General features: G+C 42.6%; 1 protein-coding gene across 7 annotated transcripts in view; it reads left to right on the top strand.

Moving 5' to 3' along the window:
• Nucleotides 1-25,315, top strand: part of Rufy3 (RUN and FYVE domain containing 3) — an 86,127-nt gene that overhangs the window by 26,563 nt on the left and 34,249 nt on the right. For 5 of the 7 annotated variants that reach the window (XM_057771437.1, XM_057771440.1, XM_057771441.1 and 2 more), the window contains exons 2-4: nt 19,846-20,019; nt 21,826-21,943; nt 22,653-22,754. In XM_057771437.1, coding sequence (XP_057627420.1) covers nt 19,846-20,019; nt 21,826-21,943; nt 22,653-22,754 — 394 coding nt within the window. Of the gene's footprint in view, nt 1-6,836; nt 6,891-19,845; nt 20,020-21,825; nt 21,944-22,652; nt 22,755-25,315 lie in introns of all 7 variants that reach the window. The other 2 variants (XM_057771438.1, XM_057771442.1) reach the window with 1 other exon arrangement.

Raw genomic sequence — 25,315 nt, forward strand, 5'->3', positions numbered from 1 at the left:
AAAAAAAACCAAAAAAAAAAAAAATAGCAAGAAAATTGGGTGTAGTGGCACACCTATGACTCCAGGAATATGATTTTGCAGGAGCGTATGTATGTATGTATGTGCTATAGCCCCTTGTGTGCTGTAGCCACTGTGTGCTCTAGACAGCTAGGTGTCACAGCCACTGTGTACTCTAGCCGTGCATGTGCCATAGCCAGTGTGTGTCATAGACACCTATGTGCCATCACCACAACTTTCAATACAAAATACACATAAACATGCAAAAGAAAATATAAAAATTATCTCTAGATAATGAAATGCAAGTGATTTCTATATTATTCCTACTTCTTTACACCTTCAACGTAGTCAGCAAAGGGTGTCGTCCAGAAATCACTTTTTTAAAAGGCCTTTTTATTTTTTATATATACATATATGGGGGATTATGGTTGGAGATAAACCGCCTTTTATGGGGCCTGGGAACAGAACTCAGTTCCTCTGCAAGAGCAATACCTGCTCTGAACTCCAAGCCTCTTTCTAACCGGGGAAGTGACCCCCCACAAACACACAACACTTAGGAAGATTTGCACTCGTTCATCCATTTGTCTCACTTGTACCCAAGTACTTCATGTGAACGTGAGCAGAGACTGTAGCCCAAAGCAGAAGCATCACTTTGGATTCCTTTTCCAATATATCGTTTAATTCTTATTTTATGTATGTGGGTATTTTGTTTGTGCACCTGATGGGTGCAGTGCCAATGGAGGCCAGAAGAGGACATCGGACCCCTTAGACCTAGAATTATGGATAGTTATGAGCCACTACGTGAGTGCTGGGAATAAACCTGGGTCCTCTGGAAGAGGAGTCATTTCTCGGTGGTTAAGTATTTATTTTTCACATTTCTGTTAAAAGTCACAGTGTTAGGTTTGCGGACTGCCGTGCCCATGAGCATGCCAATGTCATCTGCATGCCAGCTGCACAGTGACCCCGGTGTCTAGACCTAGATGTATCAGCACAGCGTTCCCTTTATTCCCGTAGCATCCTGAATAGCTCAGGCCAGGCTCGAAGTTGCTGTGTAGCCCCCCAGCTCTTCATCCCAAATGCCTGGGTTACAGACGGAGGCCTCTGTCTGGGGCTTACTGCTTTCCTGAGTGTTTGGAACATAAATCCTGGGGGCTGGAGTGAGATGGCTCAGTGGATGAGGTGCTTGTGCCGTGAGCCTGAGGACCTGAGACCGTGTTTTCAGTGCTCATGGTCAGGCTGGGTGCAATGGCGCAATGGTAGGCTCCTAACCCCAGGGCTGGCAGAGCCAAGACAGGAAGATGGACGCCTGCAGTTCTCTGGGCTCTATAAGAGTCAGTGTCTCAAAAAAAGAAGGTAGAAAGCAATAGAGGACATCATCCTGCATCCTACACACACACACACACATACACGCACGCACGCACACACTCACTCATGCTCGTATGTAAGTCCACGCGCATGTGCACACACATGTATGCGGACACACACACCCCTTTTGCAATCAGCCGTTGGGGAAACTTAGCACATTTCTTGCCAGTGGCCGTTAGTGATAGATTTATATTGTCAGGTTCTCAGACTGCACAAGGCAGTCTTTGTGAACGCCGTGCAAGGCCAGGGGCAAAGTACTCTGGACAAGGTTCATGTTTTCCAGTTGCTCTGCTGGGAGAACGGTGTGTCGGGCCACCCTCCTGGGTAAGTTTTCCCCTCCTAGACTCTGGGTTCTGTAAATTCCTAAGTCTAGTAAGAAATATTAGTAGATTTTAATTGTGTTACAGTCCTCCAGTCACCGGCCAGGATTGCTGTAGGAGCGCTGTAACAAACAGCGCTGCTGTGGGGGACGACCCCTATTGGCCCTCTCAGAACGCCTTCCTACTCATCCCCAGGTACTCCCGCACTGCAGTTGGTGGGCTGTGGTTCTTTGCAGAGCCTTCCAATTGTACTCTCCCTTAGACAGAGCTGCTATGTTACTCTTTAATTGTTTAGTCTTTCACCCTTAAGAAAATAGACTGCTTGGGTTGTTTGTTTTGTTTAGCTGATTGTTTTGTTTTGTGCCGGTATCTGGCCATGTGCCCCCAGGCTGGTCTTGCCTCCACCTACCGAGTGCCAGAGATTATAGGTGTGTCTGTGTACCGCAACGCCTGCTTCCCTTCTGCCTTTAAAGTATGTATGTATTTCATTTGTGTGCATGTGTGTGTCCGTGTGAGTGTATGTAATGTGTCTGGGCATGCACAGAAGACAGAAGAGGACATCACCTTTCTTGGAGAAGGAATTAGAGACATTTGGGGGAGGAGCATCAGGCTTGTTACGTGGATGATGGGATCTGCACTCTGGTCTTCAATGCTCTTAACCACAGGGGGGCCATCTCACTCAACCAACCCCCACTACCCACCCTTCGTGCCTTTGTAATGAATGAGGAGCTCACACAAACTCTTCTTGGATTGTCAGCTTCCGCATCACAGAAGTCATTCACTCTAATCTCTGAAATATAAATCATTTTCAGATTTTTTTTCTAGCCGTGATAGCGCTTATATAAAATTCAGTTCTATTCAAATTGCCAGAGTCCCAAGCCTGGGGATCAAGTTCTGGCTGGGGAAGGGGCAAATGCTGTGCGTGCCCACCATGCCCTCTGCTTTTCAGTTGCATTTCTTTCTTCCTCTCTTTCTTTTTCATAGGGTGGGGCTGTTTTGTGGTACTGAGAAATCAAATCAAGGCTCCAATGCACGCATCGCTGGCACTAGGCCACTGAGCTGCGTCTCAAGCAGAGAGCTTTTCTACTGTGGCTTCTTTTGCCCCTGCCAGTTGTTATGTGTATCAGAAAGTGTTGGGAATCTCTCTGTTGCCCAGGGTTAACTTTGAGTTTGGTGTCCTTCTGTCTCAGCATTTTGAGTAGCTTTCAGGGGGAGTAATGCTTTATATATTTTTTTTTGTTTGTGTGTGTTTGTGTGGAGTGTGTGTGAAGTGTGTATGTATACAATATGCAGGTGTGTCTGTGTGTGTAAAAGATATATGTACACAGTATGTGTAGATCTGTGCACACACATAAGGAGGCAGAGGTTGACCTCAAGTTTCGTCCACTATCATCTCTCTACTTTACTGTTGCGAGACAAGAGAACCTGGTGCTCACTGATGGGCTGGACTGGCTGGCCAGCAGGCATGGCCCAGAACTGGAGTTACAGACATGGATGGCCATGGGTTTTGGGGTTTACACTGAGATCCTCACACTTGCACCATAGGTATTTTGCCCAATGACCATCTCAACCCCCAGTTTTTGTTGGTTACTGTTCTAGAGAAGAAATAGGATTTTTTTTTGAGCTAGAACCATTTATGTAGATAAATGAAACTGTTCCTAAGCAATTGCTTGCTTTTAACTATACTTAAATATCCCAGAAATACAAGTTTCTGTGTCAATATGTTCAAAAGAATGAAATTTTTAAAAATGAAATGTTTAGTGTTGGTATACATGTATATTTTCATTGAAACATTATTTTTCTAGTTAAAGTCAATACACAAAAAATATAAAATAAAAAGTAATACATTTTATTTAAAGTTCTATGTGGGTGCTCTTTCTGAACATGCTTTCTCAGTGTTCACATCCATAGTCAGTGTTCTACATCTGTGGCCATAGCCTGCATTACCTGTGCTTCCCTGCAGTGTCTTAGCCCTGGGATTCCAGCTTCTCAGAAGGCTGAAGCAGGAGGATCAAAGGTTCAAGGCCTGTGTAAAGTGCAGAGTGACTCTGAAGCCAGCGTTGACAATGTAATGAGCTCCTGTCTCAGAATCTAAAAGTACAGGATTTTAAGTGGGGTGCAGCCAGCCGTAAACCTTTTGCCCAGCACGTGAAGGCCCGGGCTTCATCCCAAGGGTGGCTAATGGCAGTGACTGTCAACCCGACCCCTCCTTTAGTATCTCTAGCCAGAGTTCCTTTAGCCATTGTTGTTTGGCAGACAACTGAGTTCTCAGTTTTTTAATGGAGTTTGGGTGTCTGTTGCTACACCTTGACTATTTTGTTAGCTTTCATTTTAGAAGTAAAATATCTGAGACATTCAGTAATGCTTGAGTCTTTAAAAATACATTGTCAGGGTTGCTCTAAGCATTTAAACCTTTATTTTGAACTGAGCAACACTGGGGAGGTTGAGGCAGGAGAATCACAAGTTACAGGCCCTGCAGCTACAGAGAGACAGAGATGGAGTCTTAAATAGGCCATACTAACCTCAAACTCACTGTGTAGTGGGGCCTATGTTTACATCATACACACATTAATAAATAATAACTGATTTTTAAGTATTTTAAGTAAGCTAAGTGTTTGGAAGAGTAGTGGCCACATGTTTGCTCATAGTCACATGGCACCACACAGGCCATGAGAACACTAGCTTCCTTCTGGGTCAGATGGGAATTGAAACTCTTTAGACAAAGCTGTTTCAGAAGCTTCCTGGTCATGCTTTAACACTTTGATAAGATCTGGTACAGTTCTTAATCTGTAGCAAATTCTTGTTTTGTTTTCTTTTTTTGAGACCTATGTAGTTGGGAACTTGATCTGTAGACGGGGCTAGTCTCAAACTCAGAGATCTCCCAGCCTTTGCCTCCAGTGCCAGGATTAGAGTGTGTCACCACACCTGGTCTAGAGCAGATTCTTAAAGTGCACCCATCTATGGTGTTAGGTAGTGGTCATTTCAGATTGCTTTCTGTTGCTGCGAAAATACAACTACAGATGGGAGGTGGTTGTGCTGTACAGCTTTAATCCTAGTGCCTGGGAGGCAGAGGCAAGTAGATCTCTGTGAGTTCAAGGCCAGGGCTGCACAGAGAAGTCCTGTCTTGAAAAAGAAAGAGACAGAGAGAGAGAGAGAGAGAGAGAGAGAGAGAGAGAGAGAGAGAGAGAGAGAGAGAGAGAGAGAGAGAAAGAAAGCTGGGCAGTGGTGGTGCACTCCTTTAATCCGAGCACTTAGGAGGCAGAGGCAGGCAGATCTCTGTGAGTTCGAGACCAGCCTGGTCTACATAGTGAGACCCTGTCCCCAAAACAAAGCAAAACAAAAATATTTTATAAGACTTAGAGTTTGGATTATAAAAGAATAGCATGTCTGTTCTTGAGGAGGGGTGCGTGCTAGTCACACCCCAACTCACATCTGTTCTGCAGTAAATCCCCAAGATGCCGAGGAAAGAGAAGTGACAGTGAAGCAGCTCTTGAGCTCGAAGAGAGACGACGCATCTTGGTGGGTTGTATTACCTCAGATACTTTTGAAAAAGAAAACAGACCTGAGCATAATACTGTATTTCTGAAATCCCACCCCATAATCCCAGCACTCAGAAAAATGAGGCAGAAAGATTGCTCTGAGCTCTTCCAGGCCAGCCTGGGATGGACCCTAGAATGAGGCCCTGTAGAGATGGTAGGGGGAGGCGGCAGAAACTGCCCTACACAGGACACACAGGAGATGTCACAGAGACCCCTGGTGGACACTACACTTTGCAGACTCTCTGCAGAAGTCTTGGAGGAGCTTTGTTTTACTAAGCAGAGAATTTGTTTTATTAGGTGACCAGTAAGATTTTAGTGAATAAAAGGTAAGACGGGATGTCCATCCTGTTTGCTGGCAAGAGACCATGGTGAATCTGTAGACCAGTAATGTGAATGGGTGGCCGAAAGCACATTTGCATGAGCCGTGAGCTTCTGTGACCTTCCGTGAGCTTCCGTGACCTTCCGTTGTGTACAGTGGTAGCACATAATGTAGTCAAGGGCTTAGAACGAGAACAGCACACTGAGTCACGTCTCCACAGAAGATGTTTAAATACCAGCGTACCATGAAGTCATAGGAGTGGCGTTGGAAGTCTACTTTTCCTGTGGGAGACACTTTCTAAGGGATATTTGCATACACGAAGCCACCATTTTGAAAAGTCTCTGGGGATTGTAAAGGTGGCTCAGGGATGAAGAACACTTGCTGCTCTTCCAGAGAAGCTGAATTTGGTTCCCAGCACCCACATCTGGCCACTTGAGCTACAGCTACCTCTAACTGCAGCTCCAGGGACTCTGGAACTCTCTTCAGGCTTCTGTGGGTATCAGCACATGTGCAATACACACACACACATTTAAAAAAAAATCTTTAGAAAGAAGAAAGAAAACAAACTCCTGGAAACTTGAAATATGTTTTATAACTGTTTTAAACTCATTTGGTAAAAGCACAGGCTTTGCATTTGCTTGAGGTTGTTTTATATTTCACTATTTAATCTGAGTATCCATTCATGCCGTGTGGAAACATTAATATTTGTTGTTGTGGGGTGCTGCCCACACTTTCCCAGTTCTGCACAATGAAGGCCACCTGACTTTAGTGACGTTTAGGTGGTTTGTTTTATGTGTGCACAGAATGACAACTTTTGTCTTTGTTCTGTGGGCTTAGATTTTTTATTATTATTTTAAGAAAAGTCGATCATTTTCATCATGATATTTATTTGTCCTGAGTCTGAAGAAAAATGTCCACATGCTTTCAGCTTTGCTGAAGTGTTCCACGTAAGTGCTGACCGGTGTGGCTGCGGCACACGCTCAGATTTCAGAGTCTGATTGAGCTCTCAACAGAAGAACATTTGTGTTGCTTGTGCTAAGCAAGCGCACTTGTTTCTGTCCACTGGGAACCTTGAGGTAACTGACCATAGCTTGGAGCATTCAGTGGTGTGATAATACCTCCGCCTCCTTGCTCGCAGTCCCAGCCCCTTTCCCTGCTAATCTCTGTTAAATGACAGAATCCCAGGCCGCCTCCCTCTCAGTTACCCCTTGGGGAATCTTATTTTTAAAAGCACTTTCCTTTCTTACCTGCATGACATTTTATCTTTCTTTTCCTTTCTTTTTGCCGTTTGCAAAGACTCTTGGGAGGATTTGACTGATTTGGTGGAACAAGTGCGTGCTGATACAGAAGGTGCGTGCCTCACCAGTGTCTCTCAGCTTTCTCTTGCCGTTGCCTTTCCGTTTGCTTCTTTTCTTTTTGTTTATCCTCTAACTACCTTTTAATTGTCCTCCATTAGAAGGAGTGTCCAATTTGGGTTTTATGTACCATGGCGATAACTGAGAAGTTCCTGTGCTTCTTTCAAGTAGTACAGCGCTCTATGTATTTACAGTTTTCCTTGGGATTTTTGTCAAAACATTTAACCGGGACATTATTATTACATCAAACTTTCCTGTGACTTTTTTTTTTTTTTTTTTTTTTTTTTTTTTTTGGTTTTGGTTTTTCGAGACAGGGTTTCTCTGTAGCTTTGGAGCCTGTCCTGGAACTAGCGCTTCTAGACCAGGCTGGTCTCGAACTCACAGAGATCCGCCTGCCTCTTCCTCCCAAGTGCTGGGATTAAAGGCGTGCGCCACCACCGCCCTGCTGTGACTTGTTTTTTGTTTTTGTTGTTGTTGTTTTTTGTTTTGTTTTTTGATTTTTCGAGACAGGGTTTCTCCATAGCTTTTTGGTTCCTGTCCTGGAACTAGCTCTTGTAGACCAGGCTGGCCTCAAACTCACAGAGATCCACCTGCCTCTGCCTCCCGAGTGCTGGGATTAAAGGCGTGCGCCACCACCACCCGGCCCTGTGACTTGTTTTTAAATTTGCTTTTATATTTGTAATTTTCACAGCAGTCAAAGGTAACAGCAATTTCTGAAAACTATTAAAAGTCCAGCCCACTTTTCAGACTATTAGATCTCTGGTATCTAATTTTGTTTTGGTGGGCTGCTTCAAAATGATACAAATCATACATCACTGCCTCTTGAATCTCTCAGTTTTTTTCCCAATGTCAGCTTTATTGAGATGTAATTCTCACACCGGGTAAAGACTACCATTTTACAGTGAACAGAGTGATCGTTAATGCATTCACAAAGCTGCGTGTTTCCATCACCACCATCCTGCTCTATAATGTTGTCACCTCCCGAAACAGGAACCCATGTACCCATTATCAACCGTTCCCTATTTCTCCTACCTGCCTGTCCATGCCAATCCCCAGTCTCCTTCCCATCTTTGTAGTTCACCTGTTCTGGACATCCCATAGAAACACTGTCATGAAATTCATGTCTTTTTGTTCGTGACTTCTCTCACTCAGCATATTTTCAGAGCTTGTCCCTATTATGTGCAGAAAACATGCTGCTGTATTTTGTCCAGCCATCATGTTGGTAGATATTTGATGTGTTTATAGTTAATTATAAGGAATGTTTACGTGAAAACACACAATGGATTCATAATGTTTCATAGTGAGAAAATATCTTGAAGTGGAATTCTAGATAAAATGGCATTTCAATAATTTTAATTTTTATTTTATATGTATTGGTGTTTTACCTAGAAATGTCTTTGCACCACAGGTGTACTTGGTACACACGGGGTCCAGACAGCTGTAAGCCACCATGTGGGTACTAGGACTCTGACCCAGGGCCTCTGGAAGAACAGTCAGGGCTCTTAAACAACGAGCATGTCTGCAGCCTCGACTCTAACATTTTTGAGAAATGTCAGACTTGTCTAAAGCACCTACACCATTTTACATACAATCAGCAGCACACAAGGTTGTAGCTTCGTTAGATCCTTAACTGGTACTTTCTAGTTTCCTTTTTAGAAAACTTATTATTATGTGTGTGTTTCTATGTGGGAGTGTTTTGTCTGCATGTATATATGTGCACCATGTATGCACCGTGTGTGTGTGTGTGTGTGTGTGTGCGCGCGCGCGCGCGCGCGCGTGCGCAACCACAGAAGCCATAGAGGGTGTCAGATGCCCTGGAACTGGAGTTACAGATGGTTGTGAGCTACTATGCAGTGCTAACGTCTGAGTCGTCTCTCCAGCCCTCTTTCTTCCTTCCTTCTTTTTGTTTTGCTTTTATTTATTTTTAAAGATTTATTTATTAATACAGTGTTCAGTCTGCATGTTTGCCTACTCACCAGAAGAGGGCTTCAAACGTCTTTATAGATGGTTGTGAGCCACCATGTGGATGCTGGGAATTGAACTCAGGACCTCTGAAAGAACAATCAATGCTCTTAATCTTTGAGCCATCTCTCCAGTCTCTTGTTTTCCAGTGTTTTACTGTACATTTTTGGCTGGCCCGGAACTCTCTATGTAAACCAGGCTGGCCTTGCATTTAAGAGATCTGAGCACCTCTGCCTCCTGAGTGCTAGAATAAAGGTGTGTGTGTCTTTTTACTTTCTTGATTGTAGTCTTTGAAGCAAAAATTTGATTTTGTTTTTTGTTTTGTTTTGGGGTTTTTTGTTTCTATTTATTTAGTTTTTGAGACAGGTTTCTCAGTGTAGTTTTTGGAGGCTGTCCTGGAACTAGCTCCATAGATCAGGCTAGCTTTGAACTCAGAGAGACACACCTGCCTCTGCCTCAACAGTACTGGGATTAAAGGCTAAAGGTGTGCACCACCACTGCTCAGAAACACAAATATTTTTTAACTATGTTGAAATATAGCTATTCTATTTTTTTTCATTTGTTACATGCTCTTTGGATCTGATCTTATGTATGTAAGAAAACACTTTCTCAGTCTTACAAAAATTTGGATCCCTGTCTTCTATGTTGAGTTTTATAGTTTTAGCTCTTGAATTTTGGTCTCTGGTCCTGGTTATTTTGTATCTGTGTGTGTGTGTGTGTGTGTGTGTGTGCGCGCGCGTGCGCGCATGTCTGTGTGTCTGGGTACACTCACAAGTGCAGAGGTGTCAGATTCCCTGGAGCTGGAGTTGCTTGCTGTGGGTGCTGGGAATCAAACTTAGACCTTCTGCACGTTTAACCGCTGAGACATCTCTCCAGCTCCTTTCTTTTTCAGGATTTATTTAGACTCATCTGGATCTTTTGCATTCCTGTAGATATTTTAGGATAAGCTTGCCAATTCCTGTAAATAAGACAACTGGGAGCCGGGCGGTGGTGGCGCACGCCTTTAATCCCAGCACTCGGGAGGCAGAGGCAGGCGGATCTCTGTGAGTTCGAGGCCAGCCTAGTCTAGAAGAGCTAGTTCCAGGACAGGAACCAAAAAGCTACGGAGAAACCCTGTCTCGAAAATCCAAAAAGACAAAACAAAACAAAACAAAAAGACAGCTGGGATTTTGATAGGGATTGCTTTGAATCTGTATTAACTCAAAGAGTATTGCCATTTTAGCATAATTAAGTCTTGAAACTCATTGACATTAGATTTCTGTGTATTTTGATGCTTTAAATTTTCATTTCCATCCAGGCAGTGATGGCACATGCCTTTAATCCCAGCACTTGGAAGGCACCGATAGGTGGATCTCTGTGAGTTTGAGGCCAGCCTGGTCTGCAGAGCAAGTTCTAAGACTGGTTCCTAAGCTTCAGAGAGAAACCCTGTCTCAGCAAAAAACAAAGAAACAAACAAAAATTTATTTCCACATTTTGTTTTCAGTGCACAAAGCTTGCACATCTTTTGTCAATTTATTTGTAAGTATTTTCTTTTTTTTTTTTTCTTTTTTTTTTTTTGGTTTTTCGAGACAGGGTTTCTCTGTGGCTTTGGAGCCTGTCCTGGAACTACTCTGTAGACCAGGCTGGTCTCAAACTCACCGAGACCCGCCTGCCTCTGCCTCCCGAGTGCTGGGATTAAAGGTGTGCGCCACCATCGCCCGGCTTAAGTATTTTCTTTTTGATACCATGCAAGTGAAGTCATTTTTGAGCTTTTTGCTACTGATTTGGTCCTTTCTCATCTACAAGTTGATTTTTTAAAACTGTAGTAATGCTGAAAGCTATATGCAGTATGCTTTTTCTATGTATACTTTTCAAGGAAAACATTCAGTTTGTTATTAGGCAGGATTCGAGATTAGCTAATAAATGATAACAATTATAATAATATTGTGTAGTAGGTTGATTGGACATAACCTCAGATACTTTATGGTGCTGAAGCATAGCCACAGCATGCCTTTTTCCCTGGTAAAGCTGAGAATGCTCATTTTCTCACTGAACAGAAACACTGTACAACAGACTGTCTCTTTGGCATATCTAAATTTCCAGCATCACTACTCTTGCATTTTCAAGCCATTATTAAATAATGGCTATTAATCAATAATAGACACACTGTGATACTGTAACTAAGGCGGCTTCTGAGTGACTGACAGGCATATGTCTATACAGCTTATATGGCATAAAGATGACCGGACAGAGAGGTGATTCATTTTCCACTGTGGACAAGAAAGGAATACATTTTCATTGCACTGCATAGAAAGGCATGCAATTTAAAACTTATTAGTTATTTCTGGAATTTTCCATTAAATATTTTTAGATCATGGTGACTTGCAGAAAGCAATATGCCAGAGAAGAGACTGCTATCCAATTAAGTCTTGTATTGATCTTGTATCCTGTAGCCTTGCCAAATGCACTGATTAGCTAATACTTTCTGTTTGCTTATGGAATCTTTAAATCTATAATAACATAATCTCCAAAACTATGATTTTACCCCTTCCTTCTCATCTAGATGCCTTTTGTTTTTCCTAATTGCCCTGACTAAACTCTCCTCTAGGGTATTTTTTAGAACTGGTGAGAATGACCGTGTGTATCCTGTTGCTGACCTCTAGTGAAGTCTTTTACCTTTAGATATTATTGTAGTAGGTAGTTTTTCCTAGTTGCATTTTACCAGGTTAAAGAAATTCCCTTCTTAGCTGGTCAGTGGTGGCCCATATCTTTAATCTTAGCACTGGGGAGGCAGAGGCAGGTGGATCTCAGTAAGTCTACAAAGCAAGTTCCAGGACAGTCAGAGCTGTTAAACACAGAAACCACATCTCAAAAAACCAAAAAGACACAAAAAGGAAATTCTTTTCTTTTCCTAGTTTGTTACATATAAGTGTTTTTAGATATGTCAGCCTACATTTTGTCTACATCTATGTCTATTGAAACCACAGCCTTTATTAACTTGGCGTATTGCCTTGCTTGACTTACGTATGCTGAATCCGTGCAAACCTTCCGTTCTGGCCTCGGGCCTGCTTGGTTGTGTTATGATCTTCTGTGTATGTTGCCAGTGTTTTGTTGAGGCTTTTTACATCTACATTTGTAAGGAATATTACAGTGCAGGTCTCTCTTTTCTCTTTCTGTCGTAAGGAAATATTTTCTGGAATAGTTTACAAAAGATTGATATTAATTCTAAATGATTAACTTCAACAGTGAGGTCATTTGCTTCTGGTTTTCTATCTGAGATTTAGGTTTTGCTTTATTACCAGTTCAGTATCTTTTCTTGTACTTATTTGCTCATGTTCTCTGTTTCTTGTGAGTTTCAATTGATTTGTGTATTTCTAGGAAATCACCCACGTTTTTCCTTTACAGTTTCACTCATTGCTAGGCAGTGGTGGTGCGCACCTTTAATCCCAGGTGAATTTGTGTGAGTTCAAGGCCAGCCTGGTTTACAGAGCAAATTCTAGGACAGCCAAGGACACAGAGAAACCCTGTCTCGAAAAACAATTAAAAAAAAAAATTTTCGCTTATTTCTGTAAGGTCAGTGAGCCCAGTGTCTTGTCTTTCCTTTCTTTGGTTTTAGTCATTCGACTTTTGTGTTGGTCAGTGGGTAAATGTTTGCTAATGTTTGCTTCCTATTGTTGCTGTAGGGAAAGAAGGGATCGCTGGGATTACAGTGTGAGAAGGGATAGTGCTCGTCAGGGCAGGGAAGGACAGCAGCTAGGGTGGGAGGCGGTGGTCACATTACGCGTGGAGTCATGAAGCCTATTGTTGAGTCAGGACATTGCCAGGTAGTCTGGGCTGACCTCAGATCACGATCGTCTTGCTTCAATCTCCTGTCTACTAGGATTACAGGCATGGGTCAGTATTTCTGGCTTCAATATTGCTGATCTTTATCAAAGATTCAGCTTTGAGTTTTGTTGATGTTTCTTAAGTTTTGGGTTTTGTTAGTTTGTTCTCCCCCCCACACACACACACTATTTAGTTATTTCTTTTCCTTCTAATTTCATTCTTTCTGCCTCCTGTTGAGATATATCATATATTATTAAATTATATGTTATATTATAATATGTTATTTGCCTTTGTGGAATCATGAAGTTTTGACAAACTGGAGACAAGAATCTTCTAAGTAAGTGTTTCACTTCATGGTAAATTACAGACAAGATTCACTAGCCCCACTGCGCCTGAGCGCTAACCCTCATGGCTTTCCTGTGTTCTGATGCTGATGCTCCAGGACCACGGAGTTCATGGTACTTGGTGTCAGAGGAATTTGGGGAGGGGGGGAGCATGTCTGTTTCTCTACATCCCATGGAGAACCCGTGTGCCAGTGTGTCATGAATATGGTTGATATGAATGTGTGTTGTTTTCACAGCAAAACTAGACCTGCTCTCTCTCTCTCTCTCTCTCTCTCTCTCTCTCTCTCTCTCTCTGTTACCTCACTTCAGGGGAATTTGAGCCTCAAAGTGACAAAATTCCATGCATAAAGTCAAATGTTAGTTCACACCAGTAAATAGTTGATACCAAAGATTAAGAGTGGATATAAACCTTCTAACAGAGCCATATTTCAGCGAAGCCCGTTTTGGATTATACTGTTAACAAGAAAAGGTAGCGATAAAGATGAGTTTATCATGAGATACTCTTGACCAGCTGCCTTAACAGAGTTCTTCAGAAAAGTGGTGCAGAGGTCAGTTTCCTCCACTTCTGCTGAGTAGAAATGTGTGTGATGTCTGACATGGCTTATGGAGAGTGTGCAGATAGGACTGTACACAATCAGGCTAGTGATGAAGACTACCGAATTCTCAGAAATAAGTGTCTTCGCGTTAGTTAGGTGCTGTTTTATGATGAAAGTCTTTTTTAGAGTTTCCAGATTTCTCTTTTACTATCAAGAAAAACACACAAACCGAGCGGTGGAAGGCAGAGGCAGGTAGATCTCTGTGAGTTCAAGGCTAGCCTGGTCTACATAGCTAGTTCCAGGACAGCCAGGGCTACATAGTGAGACTCTGTATGTGTGAGGGGGGTGATAATGCTTTTAATTTTTCTCAGTACTAGAAATTAAACCTAGGTTTCCACAGATGCTTAGGCCAGCTGTCTAGCCCCTGAGCTATACCCCGGGTCCTTTTTTATTTTTTTAATTATTTGTTTTTATTTTGATAAAAGGTCTTGATGACAAGTTACCCAAGCTGGCCTTGAACCCGTTCTGTATCCCAGGCAGACCTTAAATTTAGCTTCCTGAGGGGCTGGAGAAATGTCTCAGTGGCTAAGAGCATTGCCTGCTCTTCCAAAGGTCCTGAGTTCAATTCCCAGCATGGTGGCTCACAACCATCTGTAATGAGGTCTGGTTCCCTCTTCTGGCCTGCAGGCATACACACAGACAGAACATTGCATACATAATAAATAAATAAATAAATAAATAAATAAATAAATAAATAAATAAATAAATATTTAGCCTCCTGAGAATCTGGCATTACAGGCCACATGCCAGTTCACCAAGAGAAAACGTTGATCTTCCAAATAATAAGGAGATCTTGATGAATAACTGCTGCAAAAAAAAAAATTAGTTCAGCTTTAGTAGAAATTAGGTTTACCTAAACATACTACATAGTAATAGAACATTAAGTATCTCTTGTATTTCCTGTAGGCATCCATAATCAAGGTTTTATTGTATAGACATATTATGTTACTACTCTCGAAGGGTCTTGTGAATTCCTGTCAGGTGTTTTGTCCTGCTGGGTTGAACTCGCTAATCTGCTCTTCTGAGAGTTCATAGACATACATATGCCCTCGAGTCTGACGGAGTAGGAGTGACTAGCTCCCAAACTGGTGGTCCACAGGACTGAAGCATAGCAGTGCTACTGACGGCAGGCCGGCTGAGATCTGGTCCGTCTCCTGCCGTCGGTTGAGAGGGGCGCAGTCGGGCGTCCAGTAGCTCTCTAAAATACTATCCCCACACCACCAGTGATCACAAGATGTTGGAAACACTGGATGATGCATCCTGCTGCTAAGAAAATTAATATTTTTTGGTATATTCTTCTGCTTTGAGAGGGAAAAAGTTTTTTGTTTTTTGTGACAGGGTTTCTCTGTAGCTTTGGAACCTGTTCTGGATCTCACTCTGTAAGCCAGGCTGGCCTTGAACTCACAGAGATCCACCTCTCTGTCTCCCAAGTCCTGGGATTAAAGGTACGCACCACCATCTCCCAGCATGATGATAATTTTTTGTATATTTCACTGTCCCTGTTTGACTCTCTCCCTTGCCCCCCCCCAGTGCTGAGGTACAATAACCCAGGACCTCATATATCTAAGCAAGTACTCTGTTTTTTAAATTTGTATTAGAGCCGGGTGGTGGTGGCAGCGCATGCCTTTAATCCCAGCACTCGGGAGGCAGAGGCAGGCGGATCTCTGTGAGTTCGAGGCCAGCCTGGTCTACAAGAGCTAGTTCCAGGACAGGAACAACAACAACAAAAAACTACGGAGAAACCCTGTCTCAAAAAATCAAAATAAATAAATAAATATAAATAAATAAATTTGTATTAGACATGAATTATACATAATGGTTTCATTGTGACGTTTTCATGAATATACACAATATATTTTGATCATCTATACACACACCTAGTGCCAACATTATTTCCCTTCTGTGAGTTAACCTGAGCCTTGGAGGGGGTAATACAGATATCTCATTGCTGAATCTAAAACCACTCACACACAGCACTGTGATCAGTTATAAGTTTTTGCTGTTAACTCCTCTGATCAAAGCCGGCCCCACGAATCTGTGGACATAAATACATGTGTAAGGCAGTTGGATGAACACACCATGTCTGCTCGGCAAAACAGCAGCAACAGCCTCCCAGTAGGCCTGTGACCAGGTTTACAATTCCAGATGTGAATTCCTGCTTACGGAATAGGCTGCAAATCCAATCAGCAAGTGGTTGGTTACTCTTGTAACAAATCACACTATTGAGCAAGCCAGCGCTTCTTGCCTGTTAGTTGGTATTGTTGTGTTTCTCTATGTCCAACAACCGTGACATGTAGCATCTTTGTTAAGAAGGATCTTCTTATCTCTCTCTGATGGGCATCCAAGGACAGTGGCATTCCTTGGTATTACTGGGGGGAGGCTTGACATTTTTGAACATGTTTACAATGAAATATGATAATTCCCCACTCCAACTTTCTCTATGTCCCCTCCAAAACATTCCACCCTCAACTTTTTAGGTTTTTGAATCAGAATTTTTCTGTGCAGCCTTGGCTGTCCTAGAACTCTATAGACTAGGCTGGCCTTGAACTCAGAAGTCTGCCTGCCTCTGCCTCCTGAGTGCTGGGATTAAAAGCAAGTACCACTATGCCCAGCTCAACTTTTTTTTTTTTCAGACAAGGTCTCACTATGTGGTCTTGACTAGTCTAGAATTTACTATGTAGACAAGAATGGCCTTAGACTCACAGAGATTTGCCTGCCTGTACCTCCTGAGTACTAAGATTAAAGGTGTGTGCCACACAACGCCTAGCCTGTTTCTGTCATTCTGTTACTGTTCGTATAACCCTCTAAGAACAGTTAATGCTGCCTATATAAGTGGGGTGTGGGACTATGCATTGGAACATGGGAATCCTACCAGTGGCCACATCTTCAGAAAGAATGTTTTCCATTCATCCCCAAAGCAATTATCAACTGCCAATAGAACCTCAGTAAGGGGTGGGAGGCTCACCTAGCCCATCTATATCATAATTTCATCTGGCTTTATGTGCTTCCAGTCTTGCACAGGTACCGGCTGCTGTGAACTTGTGAGTCTAATAGCCATGTCAGTTCAGAAGACAGCACCCACATCACTCCTCTCTATCCCCTGCGCTCACCCTGTTTCCACTTCCTCCTCCCAGACATTCCGAGCCTTGGTGGTAGTGTGTGGTGGTATCCATTTATTTTTTTTTATTAGTTTATCAAGTATCAGATTTCCTTATGACTTTTTAAAAAATACATTATTGGTTTTGGTTTAACGTCTCCCTCTCCTTCCTGTTCCTCAGCTCCCTGTACTCTCCCCGCTTCAACTTTTCTGCCTCCACTGCTCCCCCACCACTCTCCTGTCACAGCGCTCTACTGCCCTCCCCAACTTAAATCATTTCCCCTTTCTAGTTTCCTGATACGTTCTCACTCCCACATAAATGCACATGCATAGAAATTAATGGCTAAGATCTACATCTGAGAGAATATGTGTCTGTCTAATGAGCCTGAGTTCTTCCCTTAATATAGTATTTCTAGTTCCGTTCCTTTTCCTGCACATTTAATAACCTCATTTTTCTTCATGTCTGAATAGAGTTACATTGTGTATATGTGCTACATTTTCATCATCTTTCAGGAGTTGGCGGACTTCTAGACTGGTTCCACTTCCTTGCCATTGTGAATAGAGCAGCAGTGAACACAGACATGCAGATGCCTCAGGTGCCTGCCCTTGACAAGTTAGTGTAGCGTGGGCAAAGAGAGCTAGAGAAGATGTCTGAGCCGCACAGAGCACTGCATTCTCCTCCCAGAACCCACATGGCAACTCACAGCCTTCTGTAACTCCAGTTCTAGGGGATTCCATGCCCTCTTCTGGCCTCTGTGGGCACCAGACGTACATGTGTATGTAGACATATGCATGCAGAGCATCCCTGTACATGAGAAGGAGATGTCTGATGGTAGCCTTAAGTGTGTTAATGTGCAAGAAATAAGTAATGGTAACAGACCATTTTGACTTTGATGTAAAGTGTTTCTCTAAAATGTTGCCTAAACTAGATGGAAAGGTGTTCATCCTTTATCGCGACTGCTCAGAATGCTGAGGCATAAAGACTGTTAATTCAAGACCGGCCTGGGCTGTGTAGTGAAACATTTCCTCTAAAAGTTAGTTAATTGGGTAATTACCACAGTACCTATGAGAACACTACAACAAATAAGAATTTTTATAGTTGGGGCTGTAAGTCTATTAGTCTGTAAAGTTAATGTACATTAGTTTAGGATTTGGTCATTTTTGCTTTATTGACTTAAGTATGAAGGCAGATATAAAGGAAAGCATTGTGTGACAAAATAGCCTGTTTTTGTCTTGTTGTTTATTTGAATTATGAAAGTGTAGTTTTAGCAGGACTTTGGACTTTCTGTGCAGAAGTAAAATGTTTCATAGAGCACTGGGCGGCTTTTAGTTTATTTACACAGATTTGTTATTGCTGATGCATGGGAGGGTTACACATACACAGTGTATTCCTGTGTGATTTCTGTGTATATGCATGCATATAGCTTTCATGGTAAATCCAAGTCTAAATCCTTCCTTTGTGGATTGTGGAGCCTCAGCCCCAGCACTGTTCTGTCCCTGTTCTTTCATCTGAACCGAAGAGGAAGCAGGGCTGGTGCCTTTCACAGCACTCACTGCTCTCAGAGGACCTACATTCTAGTCCCAGGATATGCATGGTGGCTCACAAGAACTACAGTTCCAGGTGATCTGACTGTTCTCCTGGCCCCCACAGGCACTGTGAGGACATGGTGTACTAATACGCAGGCAAAGCACTCAGTCACATAAAAATAAATACATCTTTAAAGGAAGGGAAATACTTCAGCAGTAATAATGAGATAGTGAGTACATAAGATAATCGTGTTAGGACTGGAGGATCAAAAGCATCTGTTCCCATCAGTTCATTTGTAAGTAGCTCATGGTGGGGGAGGAACACAGGCATTGTGGCTGCAGTTGAGCAAAGGCATTCTGGACTCTGGTTCTGTCATTGGTCACTGTGCTATGGACCAGCTGCATAGCTCATTACAAGAAACAGTTAAGACCACAATTGGATATATTTGGTGATACATGGATATGATCCCAGCACTATGGAGGCTCAGGCTGAGGCTGAGGATTATTATTGGTTCTAGTGAAACCTTGTTTCAGGGGGAAAAAAAAAAAGATCATAATTCTAAGAAGCACACAGTAGTACCTGGACCTTCTGTGTTCTGTAAATACAATAAGGTCTTGGTGCTACTTTCCTCAACTAGGTTATTTCTGGTGCTTAGAGCCAGACACTGGGTACTGAGTATTGAAAACTTGGGAGTTAATTTCTTGTACCATATTGTACCAATAGTTCATTAAGTCTATGAAGTAATTTAATAAGTAATGTCTTAGTTAGAGTTAATATCGCTGTGATGAAACACCATTGGCCAAACCAGCCTGGGGAGGAAAGGGTTTATTTGCCTATAAAACCTGAATCACTGTTCATTGAGGGAAGCCAAACCTGAAGGCAGGAGCTCATGCAGAGGCGTGTTGGTTTCTGGCTTGCTCCTCATGGGTTTCTCAGCCTGCTTTCTTACAGCCCAGGAGTGGCACAACTCCCAATGGATTGGGCACTTCTCAATCAGTCACTAGGAAAATGCCCTACTGGACTGCCTACAGCCTGGTCTTTTGGGGGCATTTTCTCAATAGAGGTTCCCTGAGTTGACTCCAGCTTGTGTCAAGTAGACATAAATCTAGCAAGTGAGGTGGGCATGGTGGCTCACGCCTTTAATCCCAGTAGCGATTGATTGTTATTGCTACCAAGAAAGTAAATGGTACACTTGGAGTAGCTTGTACAGCGCTTTCCCCCACCTTGGATCTCTTTCAGCACGCCATGCCGTGTGCTATCAGAGGAGTAGTGAGAATGGCGGCCCAGCCAGGTGCCAGGGTAGCAAAGTAGTCTGCTTGGAGGTGCCCAGGTAGGTAGGTACCAGAGGAGTATTTAAGACTTAAGCATTGATAAAGTTGTTCAGTTTTGCTTTTAAAGTGATTAAACAAGGAAACTAACACCCTTTTCTACAGCAAGTTCATGGCCAGGAAGAATACAATGGAAAATAACTATTTGGTGCCACTTCCTTGGTTCAGGACAGATCGCCAGCAGTCTTGCTCAGCATTGCTTTTATGCCGTCAGTGTAGACATCACTATGGTGAAATGGTACTGTTTCATGGTGTGCTTTCCCACTAAGTAAGCTCATTCCCTTCCCACAGATCCTAATTATCTCATGGCTAACGAACGCATGAACCTGATGAACATGGCAAAGCTGAGTATCAAGGGCCTGATTGAATCCGCTCTGAACCTGGGGCGAACCCTGGACTCGGACTATGCTCCCCTCCAGCAGTTCTTCGTGGTGATGGAGCACTGCTTGAAGCACGGCTTGAAAGGTGGGCTGTGGCCTCGGAATGCAGATGTGCAGCCAGTCCTTAGCAGTGCCTGCCTGGAAAGAAAGCCTTTTCCATGGAGACAAGAAATAGAAATCTTGGGTGAATAGTATTGATGGCCTTGGCATGGTGGCTCACGCCTTTACTTCCCAGCACTTAGGAGACAGAGGCAGGGAGATTTCTGTGTGTTCAGGACTAGCCCATCTATAGAGAAGGTTTCTTGCCAGCTAGGGCTACATAGTAAGAGACCCTGTCTTTAAAAAAAAATAGTAGAATGCAACCTTTGTAGGAGCAGAATTTTAGTTGACTTAAAGGACTTACAGTACATAAAAGTACAACTGTCTTTGGATGTTAGAGTTGAAAGAACCTTCGTAACTATGCAGATAAAGATGGCTGCTCCATCAACTGACAGGAGAGACCTGCGTAGCACTGATGAGTTACCAGCCCAGATCAAAAGTTGGGCAGAACGGGTGCTGTAGTCAGGTTCTGCTCTTCTCACTTAAGCAGTGTTGGGGTTGGCCCCAGTCTAAGTCACCTTAGTTTCCTTCCTTCCTCCCTTTTCACTATTCGGTTTTTCACTGGGCTGTTTTCATCACTAATACTATATGGTTTTAACTACTGAATCATTAAATATTATTATAGGCTAGATCACTAACTCTTTTTAACTTAATAATTTTCATGTATATGGGTGTTCTGTCTGCATTTATGCCTGTATGCCATGTTTGTGCCTGGTGCCCACAGAGACCAGAAGATGACATCAGATCCCCTGGAACTGTAGTAACAGACAGTTATGAGCTGTTGTGTGGGTGCTGGGAGTTTTATCTGGATCTTCTACAAGAATAGTCAATACTTTTAATGGCTGATCCATCTCTCCAGCCCCATCACAATTTTTTTTTTTTTTTTTTTTGGTTTTTCGAGACAGGGTTTCTCTGTGGTTTTGGAGCCTGTCCTGGAACTAATTCTTGTAGACCAGGCTGGTCTCGAACTCACAGAGATCCGCCTGCCTCTGCCTCCCGAATGCTGGGATTAAAGGCGTGCGCCACCACCGCCCGGCCCCATCACAAATTCTTTTTTTTTTTGGTTTTTCGAGACAGGGTTTCTCTGTGGTTTTGGAGCCTGTCCTGGAACTAGCTCTTGTAGACCAGGCTGGTCTCGAACTCACAGAGATCCGCCTGCCTCTGCCTCCCGAGTGCTGGGATTAAACCCAACACAAATTCTTTAAAAAAAAAAAAAAGGAAGAACTGAGTCTTGGAAGTACAGAATTTTTTTATTTTTGTAAATTTTTATCTATTACGAAACCATGATTTTTACATGTGTTTCTATATATGTGGTATACATATATCTGGGGCACACATCTATGGGAATGTGTGTGTGTGAAGGCCAGGGGTTGATGGCAAGTATGTTTCCTATTCTCAGTTTTTATTTACCAGCTGAGGGTCTTAGGCAATCTGGGGCTCACAGACTTGGCTAGGGTAACTAGTCAGCTTGCCCCAGGATTCTCTGTCTCAGTCCTTCTTGTGCTAGGTCAGCCACCACGCCCACCTGGCTTTTACGTGGGCCTTAGGGATCCAAACTCTGGCCATGCTTGTGTGGAAAACACTTGCTTCACTGAGCCATCTCTCAACTTGCATGAAACGTTTGACACTAATAGCCTAGGATTGGATACCCAGAAAGAATGCTGGAGAGAGAGAATGAGAGAATGTGAACGAGAATGCCGGCACAGATATGCAAGCACCTTTATGTGTCTGTAGTAGAGGGGTATTTATGTTGTGAAGAATATTAAAATACTGTTTTGCTTTGTTTCCTTAGCCAAGAAAACTTTTCTTGGACAAAACAAATCCTTCTGGGGGCCTCTAGAGCTAGTAGAAAAGCTCGTTCCAGAAGCTGCAGAGATAACAGCAAGTGTTAAAGATCTCCCAGGACTTAAGTAAGTCTCGGGCTAAGTTTTCTTTCTCTCTTTGAAGAATGGGGTTACTAATAATGTGTGCATTTTTATAACAACCCAAGTTTGTAATGTTGTTACCACTAGACACTGTTAGTGTCTCTTGAAGGGTACTTCCTGAAGAGAGGTTGTCTTCAGATAATAATACCAGACATCTCTGTTTGATTACAAAAATGGACATGAGAATCAGCAGGTCTTAAGAAATTTGACCTATGCTTGGCTGGATTTTGGGAAAACAACTGTGATCTATGGATTTTAGAGCCAAGATTAAGTGAGCCTCAGGAACATGAGACCTGCCTTCAAACTTGGGGAAAAAGTAGATTGGCTTCCCACGGGAAAATGGTTTAATGTTTACCGAATGCTAGCACACTTTGCCTGTGTCCATCTGAGTATCCGGTTTCTTACATAACCCGCTCCATCTTAGGGCTCATTACACACTAAGCTGATGGGACATTTCCAGCTGTGCCAAACAGTGTTCTGGTCTTCAGACTACAGCACATTTACTTACTAATGCAAATGCAAGATTATTTGTTCCAAACACCCAAGACTCACAACCCCACCCACAATTACAAGTGCAAGAACAGGTGGGGGCCTCAAGCAGGCCTTAGTCTACTACTGTAAGGGCATTGGAAGGAGCACGGGTCCTGCTGCCTTTCCTGTTCTTCTCAGTCACTTGGTTTCTGTGCTCTTGTAGGACACCAGTTGGCAGAGGAAGAGCCTGGCTTCGTTTGGCTTTAATGCAGAAGAAGCTTTCTGAGTATATGAAGGCCTTGATCAATAAAAAGGAACTTCTCAGGTATGATCACAAGACAAACTTTCTTCTTGACATGTCAAGTCATAGAAACTTGCTGATTGCATAGGTCAGAAACACTTATACGTAACAGTTTGATCAGTTCTCTGTACTGCACCTCCCATACTCATTCCTAGTCCTGGAAGGGTGTTTTATGCAGTGCATGTCCTCTGTAGCTGTGGCTATCTATATGTGGTCCTTTGTAGGGCAGTTCAGAACTTTGCACCACCAGAAAACAAGGAAAGCTTATGGCCCACATCTTGGGCATAGACCCAATAGGACAACGGGTTGATAATCATTTCATACGTACCATTCACATAGATCATGTGTTGCCTAGGATACATAGCAAATCTTTGTCACAAAAACAAACAGATACAACCATAATGTTAAAAATAAAAGGCAACCAATAGAGTGAAGGAGATTTTTATAATAATTATTATATAAATATATGCATATTCAACAAAGAATATATATAAAGAATTTGGCTGGCAGGCATAGTGGCACACGCCTTTAACTCCAACACTTGGGAGGCAGACGCAGGAGGATCTTTTTGAATTTAGGATCATCCTGGTGTAGAACGTAAACTCCAGGACACTCTGTCTCAATAATAATAATAATAATTCTACTAAAGTAAAAACAATACAAACATATGAACACAGACAGAAAATTTAAGCTTCAAAAAGGAAAAATTAACCGGGCCGTGGTGATGCATGCTTTTAATTCCAGCATTTGGGAGGGAGAGGTAGATGGATCATTGTGAGCTCAAGGCCAGGCTGATTTACAGCGTGAGTTCCAGGACAGCCAGGGCTACACAGAGAAACCCTGTCTCCAAAACAAAACAAAACAAATGACTAGTAAACATAGAAAAAGATGTGTGACTTTACTGGCCATCATAAAAGTATCTATTAAAACAAGATACAAGGGTCAGCAAAATGGCTTAGTGGGTAAAATCACTTGCCCATAAGCCTGGTACCCAGAGTTTAAGCCCCAGACCCACATGGCAGAAGGAGAGGACCAATTCCTGCAAATTGTTTTCTGACTTTCATACACATACTGTGGCACGCACACACCCATACACAAACAAGTAAATAAATGCAGTAAAACAAGGTGATACTGCTATTTACCCAAAATAACCAGAATGAAAGGGCAGTTGGTACCAACTATTGGTCAGGTATGATGGCACACACCTGTAATCCAACACCAGGACATATGAAGAATTGCTCCAAATTCTAGGCCAAGTTCAGAGTCCAAGTTCAGCCTTGTATTGTGAGACTTTGTCTCAATATATATACATTATATATATCATACACATGTATATATGTGTGTAATGTTAGAAGGGATATGAAGTAACTTTCTGCTAATGCTGAACGGGGTCTGAAATATTAACACTTGTCCAGTAGAGCACAGAATAACTATTAACTCATGTGAACTGGACAAAGAGGGTTTTGCTATATATAACTTAATTTCATTTAACTCAATGGTTAAATTCCTGAGTATGTCTAACAAAACTGCATCTGTGGTGCTCAGAAGAGTGGCACATGGCTTTCATTCCAGCACTAGGGTGCAGAGGCAGGTGGATTTCCATGAGTGTGAGGGCAGCATCATCCACATAGTAAGTCCTAGGCAAATCAAGGCCACATAATGGGACTCTGTCTTAAAACAGAAAAAAAAAAAAAGGCCATCTATGTGTATACCAAAAAAAAAAAAAATACACACAATGGTGTTCTGAGAAGCACTGTAACTTCCATGCACTGGACAGCCCAGATATCCACCATCAATAATAAACCAGGTGTGTGAACAAACACCTGTGAGTCTAGCCAGTACTCAGAAGGCTCACGCAGAGCTCAAGGTCAGCCTAGACTACATAGTAAAGTTCAGGCCATCCTGTCCTAGATGCCAAAAGCTAAAAGTAGAATGGGTATTCCTGTCATACAATGCAGTCCAGCAATGAAAACAGACTACAACGTGTAGAACATTGCACAAAGAATTCCAGATACAAAAAGAAAGTCAGGTCTGTATAACTCACTACAAAAGTTCACAACTGGTTATATCAGTCTCTGATGGTAGAAAGCAGGATATCGTGGGGATGGGAGGACAATGATGGAGAAAGAAGGTCTCCAAGATTCTCTCTCTAATTCAGTTAACAATTGCACACATGGCTCCTCGGAAAATTCATACACTCATACAGGTATGATTTACAGAAGGGTAGCCTTCTGTACCTACATTAAACTTCAAGTCTGAAAGTCATCTTGCTGGTAGTTTTGAAATGTGTGATGTTGGCTTGCAGCCATGCTCAGCTCCCAAGCTCGTGAGTGGAAGATGTTGAAATTGAAGCCCCGAAACTCGGCTGTTAAAGAGCACTGGTGACCCCAATTCTGCGGAGTCTCCTTCACAGGCTGTCAGGGAGCAGAACCGCACGTGATTAATTGCTGAGAGAATCAGCAAACTTGCGAACATTGTGCTGCAATGGTTTTGGTTTCGTTTTGTTTTATTTTTGGATAAAAAAATTTGCTAAAAGGTTGCTAAAAAATCAACATTTTTATCATTTGCTAATATACTTTGTAGAG

The sequence above is a fragment of the Chionomys nivalis genome, chromosome 6, assembly GCF_950005125.1.
Source record: "Chionomys nivalis chromosome 6, mChiNiv1.1, whole genome shotgun sequence".
NCBI lineage: Eukaryota > Metazoa > Chordata > Mammalia > Rodentia > Cricetidae > Chionomys > Chionomys nivalis.